The 14,126-nt window shown below is 33.1% G+C and overlaps 1 protein-coding gene across 3 annotated transcripts in view; it reads right to left on the minus strand.

Moving 5' to 3' along the window:
* LOC309855241 (A disintegrin and metallopeptidase domain 3-like) overlaps positions 1-14,126 on the minus strand; it is a 110,230-nt gene that overhangs the window by 21,720 nt on the left and 74,384 nt on the right. For all 3 annotated transcript variants that reach the window (XM_082715330.1, XM_082715329.1, XM_082715331.1), the window contains one exon: positions 1,191-1,289. In XM_082715330.1, coding sequence (XP_082571456.1) covers positions 1,191-1,289 — 99 coding nt within the window. The remainder of the gene's footprint in view (positions 1-1,190; positions 1,290-14,126) is intronic.

Raw genomic sequence — 14,126 nt, forward strand, 5'->3', positions numbered from 1 at the left:
GGAGAACAAGGGCTTCAAGGTCTCTGAGTCTCTTGATGAGTAAGGAACATGTTTTGGAACTAGATAGAAGTGGCAGTTGCACAATACTGTGAATGTAGTAAATGCCACTAAATTGTTCGCCTGTCAATGGCAAATGTTATGGAACATCCTTTTCACCTTAATGTTTTTAAAGGCTCTACCAAATGTAGCAATCAGCTCCATGTGCAAAAGAAAAGGCAAGGGGCTGTGTAGAAAAGCCTTATTGCTCAATCCTGCTGATTTGGAGACAAAGGCCAAGATGAGCACTCTGGTGATGGGAAGAGTGACAAAGTTTATTGCTAAGTGGTAGAAACTCGAGGCTTGCCTCTATATTTATACTCCTTGAAGATAAGTGACCATTGGCTTTAATTACAGAGTGAAAGGAGCACATAGTATGAAAATAAACACACATAGAACAAAGTAGGTTGATGTTAGAAAAGTTTTCATTGACAGAGAACCTGGCTAATCTGAAATCTGGCAATCAAGATCTCTAATTAATCAGCTTCTATAATTGTCATTGACTCCTGAAATTGGCACAGAAAAGACAAGACACTACAATGAAGTGCTCCCCCAAAACGAATCTTACTCAGTCTCCTTTCATGTGTGGCTACAAAGGAAAATTGAATGGACAACTTCCCAATGGAACTCAAAAATTCAATCTACTTCTGGGACCAGGAGTCCTTGCAAAGTTAAACCTCAGTATTAGATATTAGACATGCTACATGTTGCTAACTATTCTACATGGACTTCTTTTCTGCTATTCTCAAAATGAGATTACTATTATTGCTCGTTTATTCAAACATTGTATGTCAACCGTGTTTCGGGTGGCTTATTTGTAATTTTGTCATAAAGTTGTGTGATCATGAAGAGGTTAATTCAGGTATGACCAAGTGGAGTTCATACTGTCCAAATAATCTGGAATTAATATTAAATAATAACTGGATGGGGCCTGGATAGATTAAAAACAGTGCAGTGAGAGGCACAGATAAGGAGTTTGAAAAAAGCCAAAAGACATCCTCAGAATGTGGAAATCAACAGTGTATGAATCAGGTATATAAAGTTACATGTTTGAAAGTTGTGTAAAATAAACAGTTTAAAAAATACTATAAAAATAAATGCACAAGAACACAAAAAATTATGGAAGGAAATCATGTAGTATTTTGAAAGCTTACCTGACATGTTTTTCTATCACAGCATGGTCCATTGCCACATTCTGCATATCCAATCAGAGTACAATCTAAAGGATTACAACATTTTTTATGACTGCATTCCTACAAACGAATATAAGAGTTAAATAATAGGAATTTTCAATTAAATAAATAATTGTATTTATTGTCAAAATATACAAAATATTTCACCAAGTTAATTATTTGAGGAATACTTTTCTATTTTACCAAACCTCCTCAAGATACCATCTTGGGAATATATAACAATTTATGGATGTGACAGAATAGAGATGCTAAATTATAACATTTTATTATACTAAATAATGTTTTAAAGAAAAAAGTTTGTCAATATCTTTTTAACTCTAAACCCCCATATTAAACATTAATTCCATAAATTATTAGATAGTAGGGCACAAAAATAGTAATGACTCTTCATAATATACTTTCTTCTTTCTACATAGTAAGAGAGATGTTTCACAAGACTGACAGTAATATTTAAAAATTATTAAAGTGGATAGGCACAAATAACTGTTTATATTTACTTCAATATTATTATTTGTATTACCCATGTGCTAAAAATTGTATGTATCTGCACATTATGGTTTATATTTTTGTGTCTATATTTCTTTTTTTTTTTTTTTTTTTTTTTTTTGAAATTCTAAAACAATCCTAAAGACAATGTTTATTTTCTTGTTTCCCTGTTTTGCAATAGTAAGATTATTTTTTTTTTATACTTTTAAATTTTTATTTTTTATAAACATATATTTTCTGTTGATGAATTTCTGTTTATTTCTTTTATTTATTTACAGTCTTTTCTTTTTTAAAAAATTTATTTTATTTTTTCAGTGTTCCAAGATTCATTGTTTATGCACCACACTCAGTGCTCTGAGACACAAACTGAGGGTCTGGGAGGGGAAAAGCATGGGGAGTTAGGTGAGACTGGTGGTGGATATTAAGTAAGACACATATTTCCTTTATTTATAAGCATTATATTAATAACATTAACTCTTAGCCACTGTATCACTACATTTTAAAATTTGTCATGACAATTTACTTTTTTTTTTTCCTGGTAACTTCTTGATATTGTGATATCATGAAATTGCAAACTCATAAAATCTTAGAACCATAATCTTTTTTATGGTTTGTTCTTTAAGTTTATGGATAAAGCTTTACTCCACCCTAATCCCCACTAAATGTGTGAATTTATAGTATGTGTGAAAAATGTTAGTGTTACATATATGTATTCATTTATTTTCATTTTACAGTGAATTGTTTTACTTGCATATAGTTCACAGAATGTTACACTAATTTCAGGTTTACAATTTTGTGCTTTGACAAGTTTATACATTATGCTAGGTAAATAAGTATAGCTACCATCAGTCCTCACACATTATTCTAAAAAAATCATTGATTATATTCCTTATGCTATACCTTTTATTCCTGTAGCTTATTCATTCCATAACTGGAAATCTGTATCTTTCTCTCCCCTTCACCCATTTTGTCCAATCACTCACCATCCACCCCTCTGGGAACCATCAGTTTGTTCTCTGTATTTATAGATCTGATTTGCTTTTTGTTTGTTTATACATTTGACATTTTTTTATTCCACTTATAAGTATAATCATATGGCATTTGTCTTTCTCAATCTGACTGATTTCACTTAGAAAAACACCCTCTAATATATTAGACAATATATCCATGTTGTCTCAAATGGAAGAATCTCAATCTTTTCTACAGCTGCATAATATCCCACTGTGTGTGTGTGTGTGTGTGTGTGTGTACACTTTTCTTTTCCTTATCCATTCATGCATTGATGGACACTTAAATAGCTTCCATATATTGGCTATTGTAAATAATGTTGCAATAAATGTAGGGGAGCATGTATCTTTTTGAATTAGTCCTTTTGTTTAGATAAATAACAGTAGTGGAATTATTGGATCATATGAATTTTTATTTTCAATTTTTTGAGGAAACTCCACAGTGTACTTCACAATGGCTGCACCAATTTAAATTCCCACCAACAGTGTACAAGTGTACCTTTTTCTCCACATCCTCACTAGTACTTGTTATTTCTTGTCCTTTTGATTGTTACCCGTTCTTTCTGGCATAATGTGTCATTGTGACTTTGATTTGCATTTCCCTAATGATTAATGATGTTGAGCATCTTTTTATTTGTCCATTTGCCATCTGGATGTCTTCTTTGGAAAAATGTCTATTCAACTTTAAATCAGATTTTGTTTTTGGTGTTTATATAAATTCTATATATATTTTGGATATTAACCCATTTTCAGATATACCATTTGCAAATACCTTGTCCCATTGAATATGTTGCCTTCTAATCTTCTTTTTCTCTTTATTTTATTTTAATTCCAGTGTAGTTAGCATACAGTGTTTTATTTCAGATTCCATACATCACACAGTACACACCATGACAGGTGCACTCCTTAATGCCCATCACCTATTTAACTCATGCCCTACCTACCCCCCCTTTGGTAAACATGTGTTTTTTCTATATAGTTAAGAGTCTATTTCTTGGTTTACAAGGATGTGGAGAAAGGCAAAATGCAAACTGGTGCAGCCACTCTGGAAAACAGTATGGAGGTTCTTCAAAAAGTTAAAAATAGAACTAGCCTATAACCTAGCAATTATATTATGAGGTATTTACCCAAACAATACAAAAATACTAATTCCAAGGGATTCATGCACCCAATGTTCATAGCAGTGTTATCTACAATAGCCAAATTATGGAAGCAGCCCAAGTGTCCATTGATGTATGACTAGATAAAGATGTGTGGCATATATTTATGATGGAATATTGCTAAGTCATAAAAAAGTATTAATCTTGCCAATTTCAATGATATGGACAGATCTAGAGTATTATGCTAAGAGAAACAAGTCAGTCAGAGAAAGAAAAATAAAAGATTTTGCTTATTTGTGGAATTTAAGAAACAAAACAAATGAGCAAAGGGGGGAAAAAAAGAGAGAGGCAAACCAAGAAAAAGGCTTTTAACTACAGAGAATAAACTGACAGTTACCAGAAGGAAGGTGGGTAAGGTAATATGTTAAGTATGTGGTGGAGTTAAGGACTATGTTTATTTTGATGAGCACTGGCTGATGTATAGAATTGTTGAATCATTGTTTTGTACAACTGAAAATAATATTACACTATGTATTGACCGGAATTTAAATTTTTTTTTAAAGTCATTTTGTCTGATGCAGGTGTTCTACTCTGGGTTTCTTCTGCATTCCATTTGCATAGTTAGTGTTTCTCTATCCCCTCACTTTCAATTTACAAATATCTTTAGGTCTGAAATTAGTCCCTTGTAAGCAGCATGTGGATGAGTCTTTTTTAATCCACTGTGACACCCTCTGTTTCTTGGAGTGTTTAGTCCACTTATATTCAAAATAATTATTGATAGGTACATATTTATTGCCATTTTGTTAGTTGATATATGGTTGTTTTTGCAGCTTTTCTCTGATCTTTTCTTCTCTTTATTTCTTCCATGGCTTGTTGGTTTTCTTTAGTGATATACTTGAATACCTTGTTCTATTTTTTGCATATCTGTTCCTGTTTTTTTTTTATTTGCAGTTACTATTAGATTTATATATAACATCTTCTGCATATAGCAGTCTATATTAAACTGCTGGTCACTTCATTTTGAACTCATTTTTTACTCCTCTCCCCTTTACATTTTAGATATTTGGTATATTTTATATCCTCTTATTTTATGAGTGCCTTGACTTTTACAGAAACACTTATTTTTACTGCTTTTGTGTTTTCTATTTTTCATATTCTCACTTACGGTCTTTCCTTTCCATTCAAAGGAACCCCTTTAAAATTTCTTAAAGAGCTAGTTCAGTGGTTATTAAATCTTTTAGTTTTCTGATTGTTTGAGACACTACCTCTCCTTCTATTCTGAATAATAGCCTTACTGGATAGAGTATTCTTGGATACAGATTTTTCCCTCAACAGTTTGGATACTTCATGCCATTCCTTTCTGGAAAATAACCTTATAGCCTTATAGGGTTTCCTTTGTATGTATCTGTCTTTAATTTATAACCTTTAAAATTCTTTATCATGATTTTTTGCCATTTTAATTTCTATGTGTCTTGGTGTAGACCCCTTTAGGTTGAATTTGTCAAGGGCTCTCTGTGCCTCCTGAAAATGTATGTCTGTCTCCCGCCCCAGATTTGTTAATTTCCCAGCTATTATTTCTTCAAGTATATTTTCAGCCCCCTTTTTCCTCTCTTCCCCTTCTGGGATCCCTAAAATGTGAATATGATTATGATTGAGTCACTGAGTTCTCTAAGTGTATTTTTATTATTAAACATTTGTTCGTCTCTCCCTTGTTCAGCCTGTTTTCCATTCTATCTCTAGGTCACTGATATATTCCTCTGCTCCATGTAATCTACTATTTAACCCACCCATTGTATTTTAATTTCATTTATTGAGTTCTTCATCTTTGATATATTTTATTTTTTCATCTAGGGTCTCACTGATGTCTTCCACTTTCTTCCAAAGTCCAGGGAGTATCTTTATAATCATTAAATTCTCTATCAGGCATATTACTTATTCCTGTTTCACTTGGATCTCCTGCTATGATTTTGCCATGTTCTTTCATTTGCAACAAATTTCTCTACCTCATTTTGTCTACCTCTTGTTTCTGTGTGTTAGGAAAGTCATCTACATCCTTTGTTTTTAAAAGTTGTGGCTTTATGAAGAAGAGGTCCTATAGTGCCCTGCAGTGCACTATACTATCTGTTCACCAAAACCTGGGCTCTTCAGAGGGGTCTCCTGTGTGTTGATTCCGTTCTGCTATTATTTCTGAGTACCTTTTCCTTTCAGTCTAGACTTCTGTGCTAAACCTCTATCTGTTGTAGGCTATTGTGTGCTCTTTGTGGTATTAATGAAACCCAGGTAGGACAGCTTTCAGGGGACAAAACCTCAGGAGGGCTCACAGTAGGTGGTGATCTTAGCAAAATTTGCAGTGAGCTGCTAGTAGCCTGGATCTCCCAAAGTGCAGCAGTGGCCAGGGGCATGGCACATGTTAGTGGCAGCAGCCACAATGCAGTGTGTGTTGCTGCCAAGGTGATCAGGATCAAGCAGTGGCTGGCCACAGTGTGAGGCATCTGTGAGCACAGGGGCTTGGCATGGGGCAAGGTGGTGGCTGGATAAAGCACTCACAGCACTGGAGAAATTTTTGCTGAATCAGTAGTCTTAGTTTGGGTCCCCCAAAGCAGGGTAGTAGTCAGAGGCACAGTGCATGTTAGCAGCAGCAGATAGGGGGATCCAGTGTGTTATGTCTCTCAATCAGATGGAGACCTCCAAAGAGTGGGGCAATGATTGGGTGAAAGCCAATGATCAGGCAGTGAAAGGATTCACCCAACAAAGGAGTCAGAAGTTTATTGAATACACTGCAAAGGAATGAGGAAGGGGGGAACACACAGCAAAGGAGAGGCTGTCTGCAATAAGGCAGTGGTTAGGGGCCATATTTAAAGTGAAAAGGTGAGGTAGTATTTTGGTAACTGCGCCTAGTTTTAAGTAGCCCATTGGTTAGTTAGGGGCTATGGATATTTTGAGGTGGGTCGCCTGATGGGACTATGTTTTCAGCCAGGTGGTCACTGTGGGCCCTTTCTACATTCCATTGCTCAAGACTACCTAAAGTAACTTCTACAGGTGGCATGCTGCAGTGGTGACAACCTGGGACATGTGATGTCTGTGTCCCTGGTAGCTGGGTGTGAATTGTGGAAGAAGTTGAGGCTCTGTGGTAGGTGGGTGGGGCACACAAAGCAGTTAGCAAAATTTGAGCTGAGCCATTAGTCCTAAACTGGGTCCCCTAAGTGATGCAGTGCCTGGAGGCAGCTGTTAGGCAGGGTGTGCAGCATTAAAATAATTCACGCAAAGTCCATTTCTGAGGTTAGAAATCTTTGACTGGGCCAGTCATCAGTGGGTGGGGCACGGTGTTAGCAGATCAGGTAGCAAGCATATACATAGCACCACCTTCGCAAGTGGCTCTGCTCTGTGTTTATGCTAGGGGTTGAGGAGGAAAATGGCAGATGCCAGCTCCTTTGTTCCTAGAAAAGACCCCAACATGCTCTAAAATCCTTATACAGGGATATCTCTCCCATTTGTCCCAGGTGTTGTACAAACTGTCCATTCTATATTGCCTCTCTGCAAGCTGTTGTCATTTTAAGGGTGGGGACTCAGCTTCACTTGCCCTCCAGGCTGACTTTCAAAGCTCTAGGCTCCAAGTCCTCCTGGTTATGCAAACAGAGAGTTCAATCCCTCTGGTTTTCAAGGCCGGACATTACAGGGACTCTTTTTCCCCATGATGCTTACTGGTGCTTTCCACTTTCCATGCCTGCAACTCCCTCCTGCAGGCAGGTCCCAACCACTGTTCTTGCCTTTTCTAACCTCCCAGATTTGGCTTCTCCCCTACATTTATTTGTGGAGCTTTTTCTGCCAGTCTTAAGATCACTCTCTGGTGTATTGACTCATATTCAGGGTCTTCTGTGATTCCATATAAATTTTAGTGTCATTTGTGTTAGTTCTGTGAAAAATGCTGTTGGTATTTTGATAGGAATTGAGCTGAAAGTCTGTGGATTGCTTTGGATAATATGAAAACTTTCACAACATGAATTTTTCCAATCCATAATCATGGAATATCTTCCCATTTGTTTGTGTAATCTTCAATTTCTTTCATCAGTGTCATTTCATTTTTCAGAATATAGATCTTCCAGTACATCTAATATCATACTCAATGTGGAAAAACTGAGAGATTTTCTTCTGAGACCAAACACAAGACAAGGATGTCCACTATTACCAGTTATATTCAATATAGTGCTAGAAGTTCTAGCCACAGCAATCAGACAATAAGAGGCATCCATATTGGTAAATAAGTAGAGCAGATAACATAATATTTGCATCCCAACTGTCTCTATTTGCAGATAACATAATACCACCAAATCCTAAAAATTCCACCAAATAACTACTAGAAGTAATAAATGAATTCAATAAAGTTGCAGGATACAAAACTAATACCGAGAAATCAGTAGTGTTTCTATATGCTAATAACAAACTAGCAGAAAGAAAAATTTAAAAACACCATTTATAACTGCACCAAAAAAAAAAAGGAAAAAGAAAAACAAAACCTAAGAATAAATCTGTACTCTGAAAACTATAATACATGGAATTGTTTTGAGTGGTATGTTGTAAGAGAAGCTATAATGAGAGATCTTTCATCCAAAATAGTAGATAAATTTATCAGGTACCTTTATAAAACAACAATTTATTCCTGATCTTTTGTAATACCTGGTTTATCATGTAATATTTTATATAAAATTAGATACTGTGTCATTAATACATTAATACAAAGTTAGTGTATTATTAAAGTACAGCATATCTTTATTACTATATAACATGTTTTAAATTTATAGGAGGCAGATGATTTTTTTATTTTTATATTTCAATATTAACAAAAGTATGTTATGCTTCACAATATAAATGTTTTAATGAAAAATTATCAGGAGTATTTAGGGAAGATAGGGGATCAAATACACACTAAATATTAATGTGGGGGGAGCAAAAATCAATGACATCACAGGGAATTCCAAGGCTAGTATCAAAGAAGAGCCTATAGTAGAGAGTAAGTTTTCACAATACTCAATGAATAGTATAAATCTAGACTAAATGCCTGGCTTAGAAGTTGACTTGTAAGGACACTTGTGCTTTAGGAATAAAATTCCATCATGGGACTGGAAGCCAAAACTTTATAAACTAGGTAGCCAAGGATCATCATTGAGAAATCTGAGAATGAAAAGGACATTTTCTTTTCTCCTGGTTGTCTAAGCCATTATCTAATTCTCTTCAATATGTAGTATTTTATAATTTTTCTCTCTTTATAAATTTAATAGTATATGTTGAAAAATACTGAAATGTTCCTCTATTTTTGGAATAAACTCCAGAAGCATTTTGTTTTTCATATACTCATTTCTGTTGATAATTCTGATTCAGCTATTTTGTAACTATTTTTCAAAATATAAATCAGTCATTCAAAATAACATTAATAGGAGGAGTGAACAAATTTCATGATTTAATTTTATTTCTATATGCCTGCAAAGGATACTGGGAATTAAAATTTTTACAAGTACCCACTTTACGGTAACATTCAAAAATATGAAATATTTAGGGTTAACTTTAAGAGTTAAAGATACCTAAATAAATGGAACAATACGTCATGTTTATAGTTTGAAAATCATAAAATTATGAATATGTCCATTCTCCACAAATTCCATAGATTTTTTGAAAATCCCAATCAAACTTTCAGGAGGATTATTTTTTTCTTTAGGGGGTGTGAGTAGAAATAGACAAATTGATTCTAAATTTTACATAGAAATGCAAAAACCTAAAATCACAAAACCTGTATTGATAAAGAAATACAAAATATGAAGATGCATTTTACCTGATTTTATGAATTAGAGTAAGGAAATCTAGTGTTGGTATAAAGATAGATATACAGAATAATGGAACACAGAGTATGTGATATAATGCTTTTCAATATAGATACCAAGAAAAAGATGATTTTTCAACAAATGGGTCTAGAACAGTTGGAAATATATACAGAAAAAAAAAATGCCCTGATACTTAACTTACAAATATTACTTAAAATGGATCATAGATATACACATAAAAGCTAAAATCAATAAACTTCTTGAAGAATACTTATGAGAAATCTTTAAAATCTTGGGATACATAAGGCACAAATAGCATAATGCAAAAAACAAAAAAAAATGATAAACTGAACTTCACCCAATTAAAAACTTTGACTTTTTAAAAGATATCATCAAGAAAATACAAAGCCCACCCACATACTGGGAAAAAATTTCACAAAAGACTTGTATATAGTTTATATTAAGAATTTCTATAACTGGGCACCTGGGTGGCTCAGTGGGTTAAAGCCACTGCCTTCGGCTCAGGTCATGACTCCCAGTGGGATCGAGCCCCATATCAGGCTCTTTGCTCAGCAGAGCCTACTTCCCTCTGTCTCTCTGCCTACTTGTGATTTCTCTCTGTCAAATAAATAAATAAAATCTTTAAAAAAAAAAAGAATTTCTATAACTACATTTTAGAAAAACAAACAACCCTATAAATATGTGCAAAATGTTTGAACAGACACTTTAAAAAGGAGAAATATGAATGTCCCATAATCATATGGAACACTGTCCAATATAATTAGTCATCAAGGAAATACAAATTAAAACCTCAATACACACATGCAAATGACTAAAATGAAAAAGACTGGCAATAATAAATGTTGATGAGGATAAGAAATAGCTACCACTCATACACAAGATGTTTGGAATGTCAAATAATATAATATTTAGGAAAGCAGTATGACATTTTATTATAGATTTAATAGTAAATTAACATTATGACTCATCAATCTCACTCCTGGATATTTACCCAACAGAAATGAAAACACAAGTCAACAAAGATTTGAACATGAATATTCTTTGCAGATATTTTTCATAATAGCTACAAATGAAAATAACCTAAATGTTCATTAATAACTTTATGAATAAACACTTCATTATATAAATATAATGAAGACCACCTAGATAATCACAAGTCTTTTTTGTTGAAAACCAAAGATAAGGTCATAATGCCTTTGTCAATACAACACAGATTTCTACCAATCATTTGGCTAAGTATGGCATGCAGAAGCAGAATTGGGCACTGATGTCTTCAGTGACAATGGGACAAATAGTTAAAAAAAAGAACTACCCTATGATCCAGCAGTAACATACTGGGTAATAACCCAAGGATACAAAAATACTAATTTGATGTGATACATTGCACCCCAAGGTTTATAGCAGCATTATTAACAGTAGCTAAATTATGGAGAGAGCCCAAGGATCCACTGACTGATGAATGGGTAAAGATGTAAAAAGATAAATCTTGTCATTTGCAATGATGTGGATGGATCTAGATAGTATTAAGCTATGAGAAGTCAGTCAGAGAAAGACAATACCATATGATTTCCCTCACATGTAGAATTTAAAAAATAAAACAGTGAACTCAGGGGAAAAACAGAGAGACCAACCATAAAAGAGACTCTTTAACTATAGAAAACAAACAGGGTTTATGGAGGTGAGGTGGGAAGAGGATGGTTTAAATGGGTGATGGGTATTAAGGAGGGCACTTGTGATGAGCACTGGGTGTTATATGTAAGTGATGAATCACTAAATTCTACTACTGAAACTAATATTATAATGCCTGTTAACTAACTGAAGTTTATATGACAATTTGGAGAGAAAAAAATAAAAACAATTTCACACAGTTTTAACAAAATATTAATGTAGATTTTGGAATTTCAGAACTATTTTAATTTTCTAAGAATAGAAAATAAAAACACACATATGACCAGATGAACTAATAGATCAACATTCCTTTCAAAAGCAGCAAAAATACATATTTTTCAAGTGCACATGAAACATTTTCCATTTTAGATCATGTGTTGTCCACAAAAAAAGACTCAGTAGTTTTAAGAAGTCTAAAATCTTGTCAAATATCTTTTCTGACAAAGGTATGAAAGAAGAAATCAATTGCAAGAAGAAATCTGAAAAAATTACAAATATGTGGTGGTAAAACAATATGTTAGTGAATAACCAATGGATCAATGAAGAAATTAAAAAATCAAAATATACCTTAAAAGAAATGAAAATTTAAATGCAACACAGGAAAATGTCTGTGATATAGCAAAAGCTATTCCAAGTGGGACATACATAGCACTATAGCTTATCTCAAGAAACAAAAAATATCTCAAACCAATCTGACTTTATAGTTATAAAGGAGGTAGAAAAAGAAGACCAGAGTTAGTAGAGGAAAATTTAAAAATCAAATGGAAATAAATTAAATGGAGACTTAAAACCCAATAGAAAAGATCAATGAAAATTAAGCCAATTCTTTAAAAAGATTAAAAATATAACCAACTTTCAGGTAGACTCACCAAGAAAATGAGAGTTTTCATAAATAAAATCAGAAATGGAAAAGGAGAGGTTACAACTGATACCAAGAAAACAAGTGTTCATAAGAGATTACTATAAACAATTATATGATGATCAATTGAAAAACTTAGTAGAAATGGATAAATTCCTAGAAACACATATACCAAAACTGAATCATGAAGAAATAAAAATATGAATAGATTGCCAGCAATCAAAACCCTACCAAGAATCATAAGACCAAGACTAGATGACTTCACTGGTGAATTCTTCCAAACATTTACAAAAGTTTTAATACTTACTTTCCTAAACTCTTCCTAAAAACTGAAGAGGAGGGATCGTATTCAAACTTACTTGATGAGGCTTGAGTGCAAATTATCCGGGTGCTTGTTAAGTATCTATCCACACAGACTTAATTTGTCTTTCATGCATATACTTCCTGTGTATTTTATATCACAATGAAATGATAAGTATGACATAAATATTTATTGTTAAAGTGGGCAGAGAACTTCCTTTCAAGATAACTAAAATATACTAAAGTATATTTTAAGAAAGAGAATATAATTTAAATGTAATTCTTTCAGAATGGTACTGTGTCATGCAAAGAAATACTAATGACCAAAAGGAACAATAGGTAAAATAAAGGAAGTATTTTCAGAATGAAATCTTTAGGGTATTTTCTAATGTAAAGCACAGAGGTGACAGAAATGCAATATTTACAACAATTTTATGTAAGTTAAATCCCATTATTTTAGAGGTGGCCTAGATACGGTTATAACTTAAATATGCATGCTAAGAATGTAAGAATAATCACTAGAGGAAAATAAAAAGTACATATCCAATAATTGTTGCAATAAATGGTGGAAGAAAGAAAAAGCATGCAGATTCAAAAAGAAGTGAACAAAAATCCAATTAAAAAACAAATGTGGCAAAATGAACATAGAAAATAAGAAAAATGTGAAACAACTAAACTTAAAAACATATGTAATGTAGAGGACTATAAGGAGTCATAACTGTTAAATGTTATGAGGTATCCTAGAGAAGATCCTAATACAGAAAGAGGCTGTTGGTGAAAAGAAAATAAATCTGAATAAATTATGGACTTTGGTTAAAAAAATATGCAAAAATATTACTCACAATAATGCTTAAGAGTATAATCTGATAAATCAAAGATAGATTGGGTAGTAAATGTAGATCGTGAAGTTACTAGTACAGAAAAACTAAATGAGAAGGAAGAAATAGCAGGGAAATACTGATGAAGAGAAGGTAGTATGTGCATAGATATACAGATATCTCAAACCAAATAGACCTTATTTTTTTTTTCCAAATAGACTTTAAAACAGAAAACAACATTAGAGGTAGAGACCCAGTATTTGAAAATAAAAGTTAAATTTCTAGTAAGATATAACAATCATATTATAAGTCTCCACTGTATAAAAGAGCTTCAAAAAACAAAGCAAAAAACTGAATAATGTATAGTGAGAATTAGGCAAATCCAAAAGCATAGCTGTGGGTATCAATATTACCTTTCAGGTACTAAGAGTTCAGGCAAATAAAATTCATAAAAATACAGACGATTTTAGGCATTTACTGAAAAATTATCATGTAATCAAGTTGTATAAGCTTTTGTTTCTAACAAGAGTTTGCATTTTCTCAAGTGAACATGGAACATTCCAAATATCATGCTTAAGTGTGTGAAAACAGGCACAACAAAAATGCGGTTATTAGCCATCTTACCAAGCACAACTAAAAAAGGAGTAACAGCAAAAAGCTAAATATAACAATACAAACCAAGAATTATTACTATTATAATTTTGGGAAGTCAAGTTAAAATAAATGACATTCCCTCAGATGCAAGGATGGAAATTAGGAGATGAGGAGGTATACAACATACATGTAATAACATAGTGAACCAGGGCAGGCGCTTCAAGGAATTCA

This window comes from Mustela nivalis (genome assembly GCF_964662115.1).
Source record: "Mustela nivalis genome assembly, chromosome: 20".
NCBI classification, from domain to species: Eukaryota; Metazoa; Chordata; class Mammalia; order Carnivora; family Mustelidae; genus Mustela; species Mustela nivalis.